Source organism: Cebidichthys violaceus, unplaced genomic scaffold, assembly GCF_023349555.1.
Source record: "Cebidichthys violaceus isolate CVI_PGR_0920_01 unplaced genomic scaffold, fCebVio1.0.p SCAF_30, whole genome shotgun sequence".
Lineage (NCBI taxonomy): Eukaryota > Metazoa > Chordata > Actinopteri > Perciformes > Stichaeidae > Cebidichthys > Cebidichthys violaceus.
The window spans coordinates 2913394-2932248 of NW_027176484.1; the positions used below are offsets into that span (position 1 = coordinate 2913394).

The 18855-nt window shown below is 41.8% G+C and overlaps 1 protein-coding gene across 2 annotated transcripts in view; it reads left to right on the forward strand.

Annotated features, from left to right (window-relative positions):
• The first annotated feature begins 69 nt into the window (after positions 1-69).
• trip4 (thyroid hormone receptor interactor 4) overlaps positions 70-18855 on the forward strand; it is a 72772-nt gene continuing 53986 nt past the window's right edge. The window contains exons 1-11 of one of the 2 annotated variants that reach the window (XM_068724404.1): positions 70-262; positions 656-837; positions 1046-1176; positions 1342-1560; positions 1671-1749; positions 1845-1950; positions 2097-2312; positions 2402-2531; positions 2626-2810; positions 3046-3170; positions 3333-3424. In XM_068724404.1, coding sequence (XP_068580505.1) covers positions 183-262; positions 656-837; positions 1046-1176; positions 1342-1560; positions 1671-1749; positions 1845-1950; positions 2097-2312; positions 2402-2531; positions 2626-2810; positions 3046-3170; positions 3333-3424 — 1545 coding nt within the window. In that variant the 5' untranslated portion in view covers positions 70-182. The remainder of the gene's footprint in view (positions 263-655; positions 838-1045; positions 1177-1341; positions 1561-1670; positions 1750-1844; positions 1951-2096; positions 2313-2401; positions 2532-2625; positions 2811-3045; positions 3171-3332; positions 3425-18855) is intronic. The other variant, XM_068724403.1, reaches the window with a different exon arrangement.

Genomic DNA, 18855 nt, shown 5'->3' on the forward strand with positions numbered 1-18855 from the left:
AAGCGACCACACGGGTTTGACTCCGGAATGGATTATCTGCTGCCACGCAGTTACTTTCATCCTGTGTGCATTTGTTATGTCGCCGACTAGAAACACAGTCATTCCGTTTTGCTTTGACACGCCAACTGCTTACGTTTGCTTTTGAGCTTTTGAGTGTCAAGTCTTTGTTTCAGTCGGTCAACATGTCCGAGGCTCTGCTGCAGTGGTGCGTGGACCAGTTACATCACAAGTTTGGGTTGGAGGCCTGTGAAGACATCGTCCAGTAAGTCACGTTAACGCGAGTTAGCCCAACAAAATAAAATGTCTGACGTCAGGTGAAGTGCTGACAGCCAAACAAGCTAACATATGATACTTTGTATCTGGGCCGTTTAATGTCACGTGAAGGATCGGATTAAGTTTGGTCATTTAGTTTTTGACACATAAGGTTAGTACACTGGAATTGTTTAAGTAAGGTTAAAAAACACACACAAAAAAAATATTATAAATAAACAGCCTGGAAACAATGTAATAAGTAAGCCGTTAAACATTGCTGGAAGCCACACGGATATCAAGAAGCAGTGTGTAGAAATTATTTAGGTCTTTAACGTTTTCTACATCCACTTTGACACATAACTGTTATTGAATTAAATGGTCATTTTGCCGTCCTGCTGTCTAGATACATTATATCCATCGAAAATGCAGAAGAGATCGAGGAGTATGTGGGAGACCTCCTGCAGGGCACAGATGGGAGGAAAGGACAGTTCATCGATGAGTTCCTCAGCAGGTGGAAGAAGACTCAAAGACAGGCCGCAGATACCTCAAGTCTTTTCCCTCTCAAGGAATCTTGGTTATCAGCAGGTAGGCTGTCTGATTGAATGCATTTTGATTTAAATTGTACATAAAGATACCTCCCAGCCTTTACTAACCTGCCATACAACTGCAATGAAAGGTACTTGGGCATGACTAAACATTGTCTTCTGAGTGGAAATGTAATTACCGAGATATCAAAATGGATCTCAAATACCCACAGTCTTTGTCGAAAAGGTAATTTGCGCTCCTTTCCTAGAGTCGCAAGACATGACCAAAGACAGCCAGAAGAAGTCAAAACGCAAGGGCCGTAACAAACAGGAGGTGCCGGCTGTGAACCCAACCGAGCCGGAGCCAGAGGCAGTCAAAACCCCCATCGATCAGATGAGGGTGAGTACACACCAGCCCTGAACTTTTGTTCTGCTATCACTTACTTCATGAAGGTTATTCTCATGGTTTGAGTACAACAATGACAAAACAAATTAGGTTTATTTGTAAATGATCCATTTTATTTTTTACCTCTATTTATTTCTTCTTTTTTTTCTACTTTGTCAGGCCCAAGAAAACAGCTGTTCTTCTTCAACAAAGAAGAAAAGTAAGTTTGTTAATCTCTACGCTAAAGAGGGACAAGACAAGCTGGCTATCTTACTCCCAGGTCGACATGCCTGTGAGTGCCTTGCCCAAAAGCACAAGCTCATAAACAACTGCATCAGCTGTGGTCGCATCGTATGTGAGCAAGAAGGTTCAGGACCCTGCCTCTTCTGTGGAAGCCTGGTACGCAAGAGTTTTGAGTCCTTAGAGCACTTTTTTTTTTGTTGACAATCCTTATTTTCAAAATCTAGTATTCTTTACTCACTGATTTGTTTTTGTTTTTTCTGATTCAGGTCTGCACAGGAGAGGAGCAGGAGATCCTGCAACGAGACTCCAACAAAAGCCAGAAACTACGAAAGAAGCTCATGGGAGGTGAGAGTCAAAACTAGTCCGAATTATGAAACACTCAAATCTATAATGACTTGGATTGATGGTGTGAATTTTTTATTTTATTTTTTTGGTGACAGATGCTGGAGAAAGAGATTATCTCCCACACCAAGAGGCCAAGATGAAGGCTGGCTTGGAGAAGGCCGTACAGCACAAAGAAAAACTGCTGGAATACGACAAGAATAGGTATCATAAAGCACACAGTCACTCTAAGAGATAGGTTCACTGCTGCCTGTGCTATGTCTATACTTGGCATGTCTATACTGCTGAAGGTAAGCGTGAATCTTGGTGGTATCACTTACCTGTTTCTTCACCGTCCCCTCGAACTCCAGTGTCAGGAGAACGCAGGTTCTGGATGACGAGTCGGATTACTTTGCCACTGAATCCAATCAGTGGTTGTCACCCAATGAGCGGGAAAAGCTGAGGAAACAGGAAGAGGAGCTGAGAGAACTTCGCTACGCCTCTCGCAAGGACAGGAAGATCACGTTGGACTTCGCTGGCAGACAAGTGCTTGACCAGGGAAACAACCTCAACGAGTACTACAACAAGTAAGACCGTCTGAGTCCACTTGAATCAAGGCTGCAAGGGCAGTGGTGTGTAGTCATGCTTAACGCCATTTGAAATGCTCGCTATTTAGGTTGGATGAGACCCTCACGGCTATGAACAGCGACTCCACATCCAAATCGCCAGTGTATTCTAAAGGACAAGGTGGAAGACAGACCCTCGGAGAGCTGGTCAACCCCAACATAATGCAGTCTGCACCAGAGGTAGGTCCTTTTTAAACTGGGAGTAACAATGGTGTCACTTCTACATTTGTATCATCATAACACTGAAATGGGTTGGATGAATTGCACTTCCCAGTGGGTGGATGTTGGCGGCAACAAGAGAAACACGAAGCAGGGAAAGAGCTCGGCAGAGGACAAGGGAGGAGAGGAACGCCACAAGTTGCGTCTCCAAGACAAAGACTTGCAGGAGATGTCTGACGGGGGCTGGTGCCTCAGCATGCACCAACCGTGGGCCACGCTGCTGATCAAAGGCATCAAGAGGTAAGGAGCTAACAACATCACAAGTGAGCTTTGAAGATGAAGCAAAAGTGCAGTATTAACCTAAAAATCTCAGGAGTCAGGCCAATGTAAGCAGAGGTAACATTGCGTTTTGTTTGTTTGTGTGTGTGTGTGTGTGTGTGTGTGTGTGTGTGTGTGTGTGTGTGTGTGTGTGTGTGTGTGTGTGTGTGTGTGTGTGTGTGTGTGTGTGTGTGTGTGTGTGTGTGTGTGTGTGTAGGGTTGAGGGGCGAACTTGGTACACATCCCATCGGGGTCGTCTTTGGATTGCTGCTGCAGCCAAGACGCCCACTCCTCAGGAGATTGCTGAGGTGGAAGACATGCACCGCCAAGTGTGCAAGAAAGGTACACAACCTGTCCACAGCGAATCGGAACAATAAGTGATATTCTTCTAGAAGCCTTGCATGCAGCACTTTGATTGAAGTCATGTTGGAAACCATTGCCACAAAGTCTGCCATGACCGTTTTAAGTGGATCTTTGCTCTTGTTTTTTTTTTTTTGTGTACAGAGCCCAGGTTTCCTAAGGACTACCCCACCGGCTGCCTGTTGGGCTGTGTCAACGTGACCGACTGCCTGCCTCAGGAGCAGTTCAGAGAGCAGGTCAGTGAAACATTACACCATACAGTCCTATAACTATGAGTTTCATACCAGAACTGAAGTTCATTTAGAAGTCGTACTACCACGACTTGGTATTGAATTGCCGAACAAATCAGAGATGTGGGTGATTCAGGTCTGAAACTAGGCTGTGTGTCGTCATGAGGGGAAGTGATGGACAGACTTGAATATTGATGTGAAATGATGCCACTCCACCGCTGTGATGCTTTACAAAGATACTTTTGCTCCATGTGATTTTAAAGGATTTTATTTTCTGGAGTTCGGTGTCAGTGTTTGGTTGATTTGTGATCCAAGTAAACACAGTTGCAAAAACAAAATCAGGCGTAAATGTGTAATTTGCTTTTGGTTACTTGCAGGACTGGTTGACAGTGTTGCTGTTCTTGATGTTGTTGTTTCGTGTAGTTGACCTCTCAGAATTCCCATCGTCCTCCTCCTTTTGGCTCTTCCAGCCTCTCTGCCGTTGGAGGATATTCTAAATACCTAATTCGGTTTCATCATGTAACAGCAAGAATTGCGTGAGATTCTAACAGACAGGTGAACACACACAGACCTCTCGGATAGTGCATTGTGGTTTTTATAGACATCCAGAGGCTTATTTCATCCAAGACGATACCGTACGAGACAAAAAACATACGTGAGTAAATTAACAATATTTAACTGACAGTTTTTTGTTTTCGAGGGATAACCATAACTTCTCCTACACCATTTCCTTTGTATATTGAAATTTGGCTGAGAAACACTGTATTTGACTGAGTCAACCAAGCATCTTACCAGCAGAGGTCAGACTCTATCTTTTTACCAGACTCTGCCAGTTTACAGTATTGCTCACTAGAGGCAGTATGCACCATAGGAACAATCACTAAAGCACAAATACAAGCCCTCATTATACCAGTAACCTCCCACCAAAATGGTTTATATATAGACATTACATTGGCTTCAGCAGCATACATTCACAGCCAAAGGGCGTATTTTATCTTGTAGTATTTTACGATCATACTCACAATATTGTCGAGCTGCAGGAGACGTGAGCAAAGAACGCCCTCGGATTACTACTAAAACAACAGAGTGCACTGCTTCTTTCTATACCGTTCATTTAATGTCTTCCATGAACACTTGGAGTGACGAGGACTCTGGTTTGGCTCTGATTATGTGATGCGGCAAAGTGTGGAGGCGCTCCGTTGGCAGTATTGCCAATGCGGCCTTTTTGGACTCATAAACTGTTTAACTTGCGTTTTTACACCCATATTGATTTAATTAATTGCCGTTTTACCAAGTATAAACTGGAAAATGCAACCCGCTCCCCATTAAGTCGTCATGTGTATACAGAGTCGCTCCCCCATTTGCCATCAATGGAATACATTTAACTTAATTACATTCCCATCCTCTTCTTGCCTGTTTTGCCTCTGGCTTGGGCAGAGACTGTCTGACATCCACTGGTCTCTTTCTCTTTTTTTCCCCCAAGTATAGTACAGTGCATGATGTGTTCAAGTACTCGTTCCAGTTCCAATAATAACAGTTTGTCGTTCACCAGAAAAGGAATAGCCATCAGTTATGATAACTAATTGTATAAATCTTTTTTTTTTTTTTAGCAAAATGAACAAAATCTCTGATCAGAGACACACCCTTATTTGATACAGTGTCAGTCAGTTCTCATTATTTTGACATTGTGCATGAACATCTGCGTGCCTTACTTGTCCTATCACACAGAAACGTACATATGAGATACAGTATAACTGTATAAACAGGGGAATGTGTAAACACTACACATTGAACAATCGTGCTCTAACCCTGCAAAGCTGCAAGCCCTCATACACACGAACACATACACATGAATGCATTCATGAGATGATGAGATACCGAAACACATCACATTTGGAAATCGCAGTCTTATGTATTTTTTTGTATTAGCCGTTGAAAAAGCAATGATCCCCTTTCAGCATGTACTTGCGTCTCTGCACACATGTTGTAACACGTATCTTCCTACATAAAAACGGATGTCTTATTTGTCAGTGTTTGGGTAAAATCAGCTTTGCAAATGTGTACTGCTAGTTTGCTACATGGTTTGCATTCTGACTGCCGGGACCTGTAAATCTAAGGGCTTTCCCCTTTTGTACTCTGTCCTCATTCTCTCCTCCACCACTCATTCCACCCAGGGCTGTAAAATCATGTTTGCAGGCAGTGTGACTGCCCTTTCATCCTGTGAAAGGGTGTGTGTGTCTGTGTGTGTGTCTGTGTGTGTGTCTGTGTGTGTGTCTGTGTGTGTGTGTGTGTGTGTGTGTGTGTGTGTGTGTGTGTGTGTGTGTGTGTGTGTGTGTGTGTGTCTGTGTGTCCACTTGCACAGAGCAGCCATAAATAACACCCCCACCCAACACAAGGCCCCTCAGAAAAAAAGAAAGAAAGGCAGATGTAGAAAATAGTGAAGCAACCAGAGAAGAACAACGGTACCAAAAACCTAATGACGGTGCTGAACAGTTGGTTAGTGCTTATTCCAGTCGCTGCTTCGCAAAATAAAGAAGAGGCTGTTTGCTGTTTTAGCCTTTTAAGCTTGCTTCCTTTTATGTAAGCAGAGGAGTGCATGTTGTGTGATTGCATAGTAGCACACAGCTGAGCTGCTGGGCTGGGGGAGTGGGTGAGGCGTAGGATTTACTGTCCTGTGCTGGCAGTTGTGGGTGGTTAAAAGGGGGCTGGTGAACGACAGACAGCCATTATTCTTCAGGCTCTACTAAATCTGCCCCTTGTGATGTATGAAATATTAGAAAGTGGAATGTGGGTGGATTAGGAGAGCGTGTGAGAAACACTGTGAATGCAATAAATGCGGTAAATGCAAATATGTGAATATCACCGATCCAGTGTGGTAGCAGTCATTCCCCTGTTGGGGCGCTGTTGTGCAAAGCAACACCAAAAACCTAACGCCCTGTTGACAGACATTGTAGAAAGACCACCCCAGGCTGGGCAGGATTTCCATCTGCTTGACTTGGACCAGTTCTTCCCCTCATTAGAAACTGACTGGTGTATTGATCCGCTCCACACGTAATCTCTCACTCCTCCCAACTCCCCAGCTCCCGTTCTACTGATAATTGGCCGGCCATTATGATCTGTGCTCTGTCTCTCTACCCCTCCCCCCTCAATGGGTGAAGATGTACGCCTGACTTGCTGACTGCAGAAGGCGGGGGGGGGGAGAGATTGAAAACTGAATTTTTTTTTTAGCTGGAGGAGGCAGAGCAAGATAATTAAAAAGGATGAGCAGAGAGCCGCGGTCGAGCTAAGCAGGTTTATGGGTGGTGGATAGTCTGCAGATGGTTAACTTCACACATACAAATGACACTCCGCAGTCTGTTGTTTTAAAATTGCACATAAAATGAAGCATAAGTATATTTTGAGTGCAACATTTATCTACACAAGCACAGACCTGTTCTAAGTCTACAAAATGGCTCACAGCGCAAGCGAAGGCGCATCACACCCCATACAGTGCTTGAATCGCACCATCAACTTAGTCCTGTGGTGAAAAAATTGATTGGATCAATCCACACTAAATAAGGGTCTGATTTACTTCTCTGTTGGAAAGACCGTATCACCAGCTGCAGAGCTACATGTCTCAGTGAATACAAGTCAGAGGTCTAGTCTTTTGGACAGGCATGCCGAGAGCAAGACCGGTCACTGTTCAGAGTTGTATTGATTCATATGAAATGACTACGAGGGCAGGAAAGCAAAGGCTGTGTGTGTGTGTGTGTGTGTGTGTGTGTGTGTGTGTGTGTGTGTGTGTGTGTGTGTGTGTGTGTGTGCCTGTGTGTTATCTAATCAAAGGGCGCTATGAATTCCCATATGATGAAATGTTGACATAGTAATGCAATATTGGAAGTTTCCACATTCACAGAGGTTTTTGAACAGTAATGCAGCCTTGTGTTTCCCAGATAAGCCTGTTTTATTAACCTCGGGCCTATTGAAGGCTGACACACAGCAGGTCCCCTGGCACCTATGTACATCAGAGAGACACATATTTGAGACATGCCTTGTACTACATGGTTTATAGGAGTGGTCTCAAACTGGTCTAAGAATGGCTGGATTCTCTGTAAATGTGTCTGTAAAACGTTCAGATCTGGGTAGAATATCCCCTAAATCGTGTTTAAAATACTGACGATTCTTGCTTGCTGTCTTATTTGCAGTGAAGGCAAAATACTTTTTTATTCTTCCATTCCTTCTCTTGCCTTGTTTGGGCATTCTTACGGCATGTAACAACTTTGTCTGCATATAAGTAACCGTGTCATCTGCATAGTGTAAGTATATAACAGTATCATCTGTATAGTGTAAGTATATAACAGTATCATCTGCATAGTGTAAGTATGTAACAGTATCTTCTGCATAGTGTAGGTATGCAACAGTATCTTCTGCATAGTGTAAGAATGTAACAGTATCTTCTGCATAGTGTAAGTATATAACAGTATCTTTTGCATGGTGTAAGTATAACAGTATCTTCTGCATAGTGTAAATATGCAACAGTATCTTTTGCATGGTGTAAGTATAACAGTATCATCTGCATAGTGTAAGAATGTAACAGTATCATCTGCATAGTGTAAGTATAACAGTATCATCTGCGTAGTGTAAGTATGTAACAGTATCATCTGCATAGTGAAAGAATGTAACAGTATCATCTGCGTAGTGTAAGTATGTAACAGTATCTTTTGCATAGTGTAAGTATAACAGTGTCTTCTGCATAGTGTGACCGTGGCTAAGTGGAGAGCAGGGCCGCTTTTCAATCAGAGGGTCGGCGGTTCGATCCCCAGCTCCTGCTCTACTAGTCTCATGTCAATGTGTCCTTGAGCAAGACACTTAACCCCAAAATTGCTCCCGTAGCTGCGTCTACAGTGTGTAGATAGATACTGAATTGTAAGTCGCTTTGGATAAAAGCGTCTGCTAAATGACCGTAATGTAATGTAAGTATGTAACAGTATGGTATAAGTATAACAGTATCATCTGCATACAGTATTTGTATGTAGCTGCATTATCTGCGTATCATAAGTATGTCCAGGCTTCTAATTTGTCAGCAACCATATGAGTGGGTCCTTTGTGCATATTTTCATACAATGTGAACTCATTTTTGAGTTCTGCATCCTCTTCTCTCGATGATGCATCCTCTCTGCTGTTGTCCATGTCGATGTGTCCTTGGGCAAGACACTTAACCACAAATTGCAGGCTGTCCCTGGTGTGTGTGTGAATGGGTGTGAATGTCAGATAGTCCTGATGGGCAGGTGGCACCTTGCCATCAGATGTGAATGATGACTTGTAGTGTTAAAGTGCTTTGAGCTGTTGGAAAACTAGAAGAACAGACCATTTACCGTTCACTTTATTTCCCCCTGTATGCTTGTTAACAGTCCCTCAGTTCTGGTTTGGGTTTCTTTGCTGGTTGCTTAGCACCTGGAGAGGGTCTTTGCTTACTTTGTATTCCTATTTTAGGTAAATGGACATTATCTATGATATTTTGTTTATCCTCCTCTCTTAAGATAACAAAACTGTCCTTAAACATTGCATTGAGAAAGGTGGTTGTGTTCAGTATCAGGTGCAGATTCCTTTCCTCATATCTGTGTCTTCTCAAATATTCACTTTAAGCTGATGTTTTAGGTTGCTGTCTTCTTCCTAAACTGTCAAAGTAAAGAATATCTTTCAACCCAGTGACAGGGCAGAGCAGAGAGTGCTGTTTTTCCACCACTAAAGGCTTCAAGGGCTCAATATCTCTTTTACCCCCTCAATAACTATGATGTCTGTATCTTTAGGCATGAGGTCCCATTTCTTCTGATCATCAGCTAGAACTGAAAAGACGACGTGCCGATGTTCCTCAAATCGCTCGACCGTTTCACACGCTGAGTCCCAGCGTGTTGGGATAATTACGGATCAGTTTGTGTTGTGGCAGTTGCAAATTTAGTGTTTTCTTCCTTGGCTGTCAGACCATCATTGGTGACCCGCTGAAAGCAGACGCTGTCTTTCTGAACCTCGATAGTGCTCCAGACGCATGATCTGTATTCAGGCCCTCGTTAACAGATAGATGCAGACCGTTCACAAAGCAGAGGGCTCATGTGAAGTTCTTCTGAAATGCTTTATTGTTTGCTGAGGCATTATCAGTGGTAAGAACAGCCATATTTGGCATGTGAAGCTTTCATGTTTTGTGTGCTGTCGTTGCGCTATTATGTGTTCTGCTACAACCCTGTTCAGTTTCTTAGCCTCATTTGAGTTTGCATCATACAGCTGTAGGGTAGGCGGTGAGTGGGTTGTATTCGTAGCATGTTGATTTTCCTCAGCTTCTCTCTGCTACTATAAGAGAAATATCACACTTTTTTGAACAAAAACATTTGCTTTTTTTTTTTCTTTAAAAATAACTAATTTAACAAATTAAATTATCTTAGAAATGAAGTAAAGTTAATAGTTCTCTGTGTTGAGCCCAACGGCATCTAAGTTAATTTACTTCTGACCATAGTGAAAGTATTTTCCTATCAACTGAAACTCTGCTGTCTGCACTTGCCATCTTAAATGAGCTGACACCAATATAAACCCACAAATTTAACCAGAACAAATGAGACAAGTGACGCATACACACAGCGGCATTGTGAATTAAGTTATTGAGTTATAAGAGGTGAGAAGAAAGAGTGAGAAAGCACAGCTGGTACGGATGTGTCTATTCTGTAAAAAATGTATAATGAAAACCGTTTCAAATATTCAATATGCATCAAAAATGTACACATTTGTTTCATTGGCATACAGTGTATATAACAGTACCATCCGCTTACAGTATGCAACTTTATCATCTGCATACAATTTATGTACATAACAGTGTCATCTGCATACAGTGTTATCTGAATACAGTATATGCATTTAACTGTATCATCTGCATACAGAATATGTCTCTTAACAGTATCATCTGAGTACATTATGTTTATATAGCTGTATCACATCAAATGAAACGCCAACGAGAGGAGATGATGATGCACCAGGTTGCGCCAGTCCATTTAAAACCTTAAATACAACCAATAAAATAGAGCTTGTAATGTCTTTTGTAGTAAAGTATATTTGACATTACATATATCTTGATAATCCAATCATTGTCTAGTCTGGATTGGATATGACGTTTAAAAATAAGAAGTTGCTATTTCAGTTAAATATTTCTTTACCAAGCCAAATTGCATATTGCAAAATTGCTGTTTCTATTATCTCAGTCTCTGCGTCATTGCTTCAGTGTTCAGATGCCTATATTGTATTTTAATCTTTTTAACCTCCGGTTAATTCTTCGTCTTAACCTACAGCTTCTTCGTGAGTCTATATTCAACCCCATTATTGCAGAATATACAGTATATACTATACTATACTGCAGCTCCGTAGATGAATGCACACCAGCACATGTCGGATAACGGAAACCACAGGCTTGTGACACATCACATAGCTGCAAGCTTAGCCACTTATCTGTTAAAGTAAGTGCTGGTTTCTGTGGAATTCCATCTGTGCAAGCTCTCCCTCTGACCTCCAGAGTGGAGCTCCCAGTCTTGTTAGGCCGGCTGGAAGCTCGGACTGATGCCTGCGTTTCCTTGTGTGGTAATGTGATATTTATATGCTGAAAGCCTTCCTGCAAGCATGCCACACACACACGCACAGACACACGCACCCACACACACACACTGAATATATTGGAGGCTTTCCAAAGGAAGGTAAGTCAGGCAATGCTATTTTCTTTCTCTTCCCCGTTTTCCTCTGTGACATTGCGTGAATCCAAAGCAGTGGCAGCTCCCCTCCCTTCCTACTCCCTTCCCCCTACATCATTCCATCTTCATTACCCCACCCCACACACACACACACACACACACACACACACACACACACACACACACACACACACTCTCTCTAACAGTATGTTTTACAGGTCAGGGCTGTGAAATTCTGTGTGTTCGTGGAGAAGTCCCATTATGCTCAGTGAACAGACGTGCACGCAACTATAGATCGTTCCCTCTGCAATCTCTTTTCTGTGCAACCCTTTGTCACACACACACACACACTCGCATTCCTCCTCTTCCTCCCTTTTTTTTTTTTTTTTTTTTTTTTCTTGCTGGGCAGTTTGCCATGACAGAGAGGTCAGACATCATGTGATTCTGCAGTGGTGTGGAGAATGCATTCAGCCCAGAGTCCCCAGGCTCTAGATGACAACCAACCAAACCTCAGTCACAGGTTTTCAACAGCATGAAAAATACATAGAACCATCTGCCAGACTTGAAATGGTCTGCTACACTGTCAAGAATTTCACCGCTGTCCTTAAACCACTTCTTTGAAATGCCACACACTTCCTGCTGTTGAGGGAACTGTCAGCGAAGCCCCCCTTTATTATCTCACTTCCATTTTGCACTGCTCATTTAATGGGGCGCGTTCCTCTCGCTGTATGCTGATCACAGGAACTTGAAACAAAGATAAAGGCAACACAAGTAATTTCAGGCAGCCTCCTTTGATGGTCTGAGAGACAGCAGTGTTGATGAAAATAAGTTGGAATCAAAGAGAGGTAACTGAACACCACGCTGTATGAAGTGTGAGACGGAATGCTAAACAGGTTCAACTTCTTCCTGCTTTATTCTTTAAATATGATGTGATCAATATTGCTCTTTTAAGTCAGACATCCTCAACGAATGACTTGTCTCTTTTCTGAACTGGAAAAATAATGTTGCTAAAGTCATAGTCATTATGTAGTCATTACTCCAGTACAGTCCTTAAACAGGAAAGCCTGCAGATGCTCATAATATTACAGTGTTGACTTATATTATTGACTTCTGAGTTAACCAGTTCTATTTGTGTTTGCTTTCTAATATATTACTAGACATCACATTACATTAGCAGGTTTAGTTATAATGTATTCAGATTCAGCGTAGCAGTTCCCAAACATTACCTGTTATGCAGCTAAAATTGCAGGAAAATTGTCACTGGTGATAACATATTTTGAATTACTCATATCATTATTAGATTGGACGTTTATCAAAGGACTTAATTCTACCATAATGTTTACCATATATATATATATATATATATATATATATATATATATATATATATATATATATATATATAATGTGTGAACTAGAACAGGATCATAGTAATTTTTGGTTTATTATGGAATTAAGATTATTTAAAAACATTTTATTTATTATATTTATATAACATACAGTACATGGAAGAAAATGGCGGAGGGTCTTAAAGGGAATTACAGGACTTTTATCAGAACCGCTACAGCTCAGACTGTAAGGCCTGTCATTTTGTGGATAGAAGATGTTTAGCTGTTGCTGTTTTTAAAAAGGTATGTTTGCAATGCTTTTATGTCTCAGCAGATGTTACTGGAACAGCCTTTTTTTTATTTTTAGCTTATGGAACATTCATCTGCTCCCCAGTTTGTGCCGTCTTTGAAATAATGGCCTCGACTGTGTTAAACAATGTTTGCATAAAAAGAGGAAAAACGAGACCTCTGCAGATTGTAATGTTGTGATCTATTTAGTGCCTTGCCACGGGCAAACTTAAACCCCCCCCCCACAATGAGCTTTAATGAAGCATAGAATCAATATGTTTGACATTTATCTGCCGTTTCCACATCTGGTGTTTGTTGTTGATGCCCCAAGATGGCTCCTCATGAGTCTGTGCCAGTTTACTGTTTTTGGAATGAGGAAAAGAATGAAGGTCGTGTGGCGCAGTCGGTAAGTACTTCACACTCAGAGTCAGTGTGCGACCGTGTTCCCTGGCCTCGGTGCTATCAGGAATTGGAAGAGCTTTCCATTTAATCATTATTCTTAACGCCTGTCCCCATCCCAATGTGAAGACAGGCATTACTTCACTCATTACCTCGAGCTGATTTTCAGTGTTTTTGCCAGCATTCCCCAGGCATGCCTAAGCAATTGCTTTATGTCACAGGCCTGTGTGTGTGTGTGTGTGTGTGTGTGTGTGTGTGTGTGTGTGTGTGTGTGTGTGTGTGTGTGTGTGTGTGTGTGTGTGTGTGTGTGTGTGTGTGTGTGTGTGTGTGTGTGTGTGTGTGTTCATTTAAAAGAGATCTTTATCCAGCCAGGCCCCGACCCAGCAGCAGTATAAGTATCTCTCCTAGAGAGGGAGAACCAGAGAGACAGAGAGCGAGAGACTCTCTGCCACTGCAGGGTCAGAGATTACAAACTCAATTGTACTCTGCTGGATGACATGTCTGCTCAGCAACTTCCTGCTAGCGGCATCAGAGGGAAGGAAAGTATGGAGGAAGACGGGAGAGGCGAGGAAGGCATTCCGTGCTTCCAGTGCCATTAATCTTTATTTTCTTTGGGTGCAGCAAACTGAGGGAAAAAAAATCAAGCCAGTGAGTCTGACTTATTACCACGTTATAATTACTGGAAAAACCAAAAGAAAACTTTAAAATGAGTCACAAAATTCAACCTGTGAATACATTGGAAATTATTATCTTTAATCTGTGTAATTTGAGCGCATATTCCCTTCTGATATTTCATTTTTTTTATTTTCTATTGATTGATTTGAGATGGGACAATCATGCTCATTAGGGTAATATTGATCACTAATACCGATATTTATCACTGACGTATCATTCCGATTGGCCGATACCACTCACCATTTGTTTCCTTATTTAAAATGCCGTTATCGAATTCTTGGATCAGCTTTTGGATCACAGAGCAGCTTGAATTCTTTTATAAAGTTCCCATCAATAAGCCTGTCGCAATTATTACATTATTGCCTGATCGTGACTTTTGAGCTGACCGCCATCGTTTTGCATAATCGTTGGATTTTACGATGAAGGGAATTTTAAGCACTGTTAGAAAGTAAGTGCATTTTCATCAGCTGGGCAAGTAGAGTGTCGACCTGAGTACAAGGCTCTGATGTCATGGGAAAACAAACAGACATGGAGACGATGAGCTTGGCTGTCTAGATCTCACTGCTGTTGGACAGGTTCTTCTGTTTCAGCTCATGGGACCATTTTTCTCGTTTTACGAAGCTAGATGACGACAGAGAGGTGCTGATAACTGCTTTTTATATTTATAGCGGAGAGGCGGTGCAGCGGTGCGTTTGTCAGCTCTGTTCAAAGTGATGGTGGAGATAAGTTACAGACCGTCCTTTGCTGCGTGATTTCAGAATGCTTGAACCATCGAAACGGAACGAGAGCAGAACAGACATTGAGCCGTTTGCCGACGAGTTCAAAAGAAGATAGTGATTGTTTTTAGTTAGTTGTTTGGTGACTTCTATGCTACGCTAGCTACTGAAGGTATACCGAATGTATGGACATTCTGCTTTTACTTATTAATTGTATGAGTGAATAAAGACTTACAGGAACAGCGTTTTTCGCCCGTTTCATTGTCTTCTGCACATGTAGTGCTTGTACGTTACTACAATATACATATAGAACAATAACGCCTTAAATAAGTAATCTAAAAGCAGTGTGATTATATTGTTGAATTTATTCTTATTTGGCATGCACATCATACTTTATAGCAAGCACCAGGAGGCTTTTATTTGAGGAAATATGGTATTAGGCTTATACTATCATAGTGGCATCAAAATACCAGAAAAGGAAAATTAAATCTTTAATCGTAATTATTTGCACGACAATTAATAATCAACTGAAATGTCGTGATCGTGGCAGCCTTACCTGATGATAGGTAACCACCAGTAGAATGGAAAAAAATATACAAATTCATGAGAAACAAGTTTCTCCATTCATCTGTTTGGTGAAGGCATTAATGGGATCTTTCAAGAGGTTGAGTCCACAAGCTGTTAGCTAGGTGCTGCCAGCTGTTGTCGTGGGCATCAAGTGTTTCAAGTGCTTTTTGAAGATTGCCATTGCCTTTATAAATAGGCTGACCTGTAAATCAGTAACAAACCCCGGGCAGAGAGCACCGGTATGAATCACATTTCATAACCAAAAGAAAGTTTTCCCTCTAATGTTTGATTTTGTTATTCAAAGTACCAGATGTGTGTGTATTGTAAACCACTATTTCACCTGTTGTATTCATCAGAAAATCATCGTTGTTTTGGGCTCACCGTCTGTGACGGAGGTGTTCACATTCCGTCTCTTGGTTTCAGGGTCTTTGTCCATTAAAACAGTGACTGGGTGTCATACTCACCGTTTAGCTGAATGTTGTTGTTTGTCTTCAGTGTATGAGCCCCATTAGTCCCACTCAGTAAATGTCTTAATTAGGGGAGTGTGCCTTGGTATGAGCTGCTGTCGATTTTAATGGCAGGAGGAGTGTGATCATTATTTTCAATGAGGCTCCAGTGATGTGCGCTGAGGGAAGCCGGGAATTCACAGTCTGCCCCGTATACACCAGGTACCTGCTTGTGATTAAAGAGAACAGACATAAAGTGAGATGCGCCGTTTCTTTTGTGTCGCGATGTCTCGTTGACATGTCTGTGCCTTCGACTCGCTCAACTCGTTGAGACCAGAGCTGAAGGGTGGTAACATGAAACGACAAAGTGTCGGAGTATCCACACACACTATATTTAAAGTTAGAACTCATTGTGTAGAAAGTGGCTCAATCCAATTTGTATAAACGGCTACAAATTATTTTTATTTGCAAGTAGTTTCCTTTAAATGTATGAACGTATACATATATAAGGATATATATTGATATACACACATACGAATATACTATATGTGTATATATATGTGTATATACAGTATGTGTGTGTGTATATATTTGTGTGTGTGTGTGTGTGTGTGTGTGTGTGTGTGTGTGTGTGTGTGTGTGTGTGTGTGTGTGTGTGTGTGTGTGTGTGTGTGTACATTTAACATAAAATGCTATTGAGTCATTAAAAATATTGGCATCATTAAAATGGGCTCCAAGGATCAATAAGGAATTTGTAGTCTTTCTCCCTTCGCTGCCAGCTGCCACTATTTCATCCCTTTGCCGTATTTAGTGAGATTTCTTGAAGCACACAGTGCACAAGCTCTTTTGCCATGGTCCACTGGGCAAGTTGCCATCAAATGCTTTGGCAGGCTCTGTGTGTGTGTGTGTGTGTGTGTGTGTGTGTGTGTGTGTGTGTGTGTGTGTGTGTGTGTGTGTGTGTGTGTGTGTGTGTGTGTGTGTGTGTGTGTGTGTGTGTGTGTGTGTGTGTAGCAGAGTATTGATTTACATGCAACATCATTTTCTTTCCCTCTCAAATTTCTTGTGGTCAGTGTAGCGAGAATACGATTCAGCATAATTACTTGAATAATGCTGGCTCGTCACATATCCTTTAACTATACGCTGCCTGTGCTGGGTGTTTAAAACACACAGGCGTGTTAACGAATGAACTGCATCCTCGCTCATGCTGTGAAAGAACACTTTTTTTTTTCTATCTGAATTATAAAAGCTTGACCCGTCTCATCAATCATTCTGGGTCCAGACATCACTGTAATAATATTAGAATTGCCAAAAAGCAACTGAGTCATCATCACCCCTCAACACAAGTTTAAAAAAAAAAAACACGTGAGAAGCTATTGGGCATCTCTTGCAGATTTTTACATCACTGTTTACATAGAATATATTAAAATATTATATAATGTAAGATTAGGATGATCTTCGAAGTTGGTAAATATGCAGAGAATACTATGCAGTAGCAACACAACCACGATCCAGAACTATTTATAGAAGGATTTCTCTTCCTAGAGAAAAAACATTTGATGTTTTAGAGCATATAACCAGTATTAGTGCTCATCTGACTGTTGTCCTGTCGTGTTAGCAGTTCTAACTGTACATTTCCTCTCAGTCCGAAGCGGTGCGTATCGCACTGTAGTTAAAGAGATACTTGGCATTTGAAGGGTTCAGAAGACGCTGAACTAGCTCACTTTATGAATCTGATACAATTCGACAGTCGCAGGCTAGAAATGATTCTGCCTCCGTTTGGAATCGAGGACCTGTTGTTTAAAAAATGGCCGTATCATTGTAAAGTGCCATATGTGAAACGGACGGGTATAGAGCGGCATAATAAGGAGCGGTGGTCTTACATCACTCAGGGCCGTATTAGTGCATGGATTACCCATGAAATCAGAAAGATATTTTTTAGCTCGCTTGCAAAAACTGTCCAAGTATGAATCGAAAAGGCCGCGTGAAGAGCTCTCATTCAACACCTCCTGTTGAACAGTTCCCCGTGTTCTCCCTTGGAACGTATCGGTCGGATCATCTTATCTATTGTACGCTGCAGCACTCACCCGTGGGCTTAGGGAAACCTAAAACTTGCCTTTTGATAATAATCAAGGGACAGCCTTCCTTCTGTGCTCCTTTTCTCAAGCCGTGCTCACTGCCAGTCTCGAGAGGAGGAGGGAAGAGACGCTCGTTTCCCACAGAGGCTGAGTGAACACAGATGGGAGTGTCAGAATATCAAAGCAAATATTCACCTTGAGAGACGGACACGTTCATAAACTCCCTGGTCCTTCTCAATTTCTGCATTATGAAATCAAATGCCCACCGTGAAGTGGTTTGTTGCTACCTTGCTTAAAATACGAGCCTCTCTGCCGACAGCACCTGCGTTAAGGAGAGCGGGATTTGTGGCATCGATAAAAGGAGATTGTGGTGGAAAATAAGTAGTTTTAATGCCTGAGATTCCCTGGAACTTTTCTTTGAAGTCGAGGTCTGAAAGCAGACATGGTAATTGTCTCCAGGGGTTCCTGCTCTGTGTGTGTGTGTGTGTGTGTGTGTGTGTGTGTGTGTGTGTGTGTGTGTGTGTGTGTGTGTGTGTGTGTGTGTGTGTGTGTGTGTGTGTGCGTGCGTGCGTGCGTACGTGTGTGTACTTAGTAGAAGGGTTTGACCGTGATTTTCTGTAAATTGCAGTGTAGTTGTTTGATACTTCAACTCAAGTATGAAAATAACATCTACTTATTTCTTTTTTCATGTTTGCTATTTGTAACTTCCGAACCATTATTTATGAAACATTGCATAATATTTTCTCACCAGCTCTGTGTTTTAAGAACATGTAAGCGATATGCTGCCGCACATTAGAAACCAGTTTATTTTGTTCCGTTTTGAAGAGTCCATCACTCGTCAAACAGAAGCTTAACTGTGAGTGCAAGAGAAAAAAAACCTTTTGCCTCGGAAAGTTCCAGCAGTTGGCTTGTAGAGTCTTTAAAAAAAAAAAGAGAGAAATGTGACTGTTGTGAGGCAGTCTCGTTTTCCTCTGGCCTGAGGGCCACTGCAGGAGGTGAAGTCATAAACATGGCTGTGAAAGTGGAACCGAGCTAAGCGAGGAAGTCTGTGTGAATCTCCCTGCAAAAACACATGACTTCACTACACCTGTCAGCACTAGTGCTAGCTGAGGCTAATGTGTGGCTTGCTCCTTACCAACTGTTTTTTTTTCTTCTGTTTATTTTTTTTTTATGCAGAGCTGAATTGTTATGCTTATGAAGCAGCGGAGTAGAATAATTAATTTGATACCTCTGCCTCCTC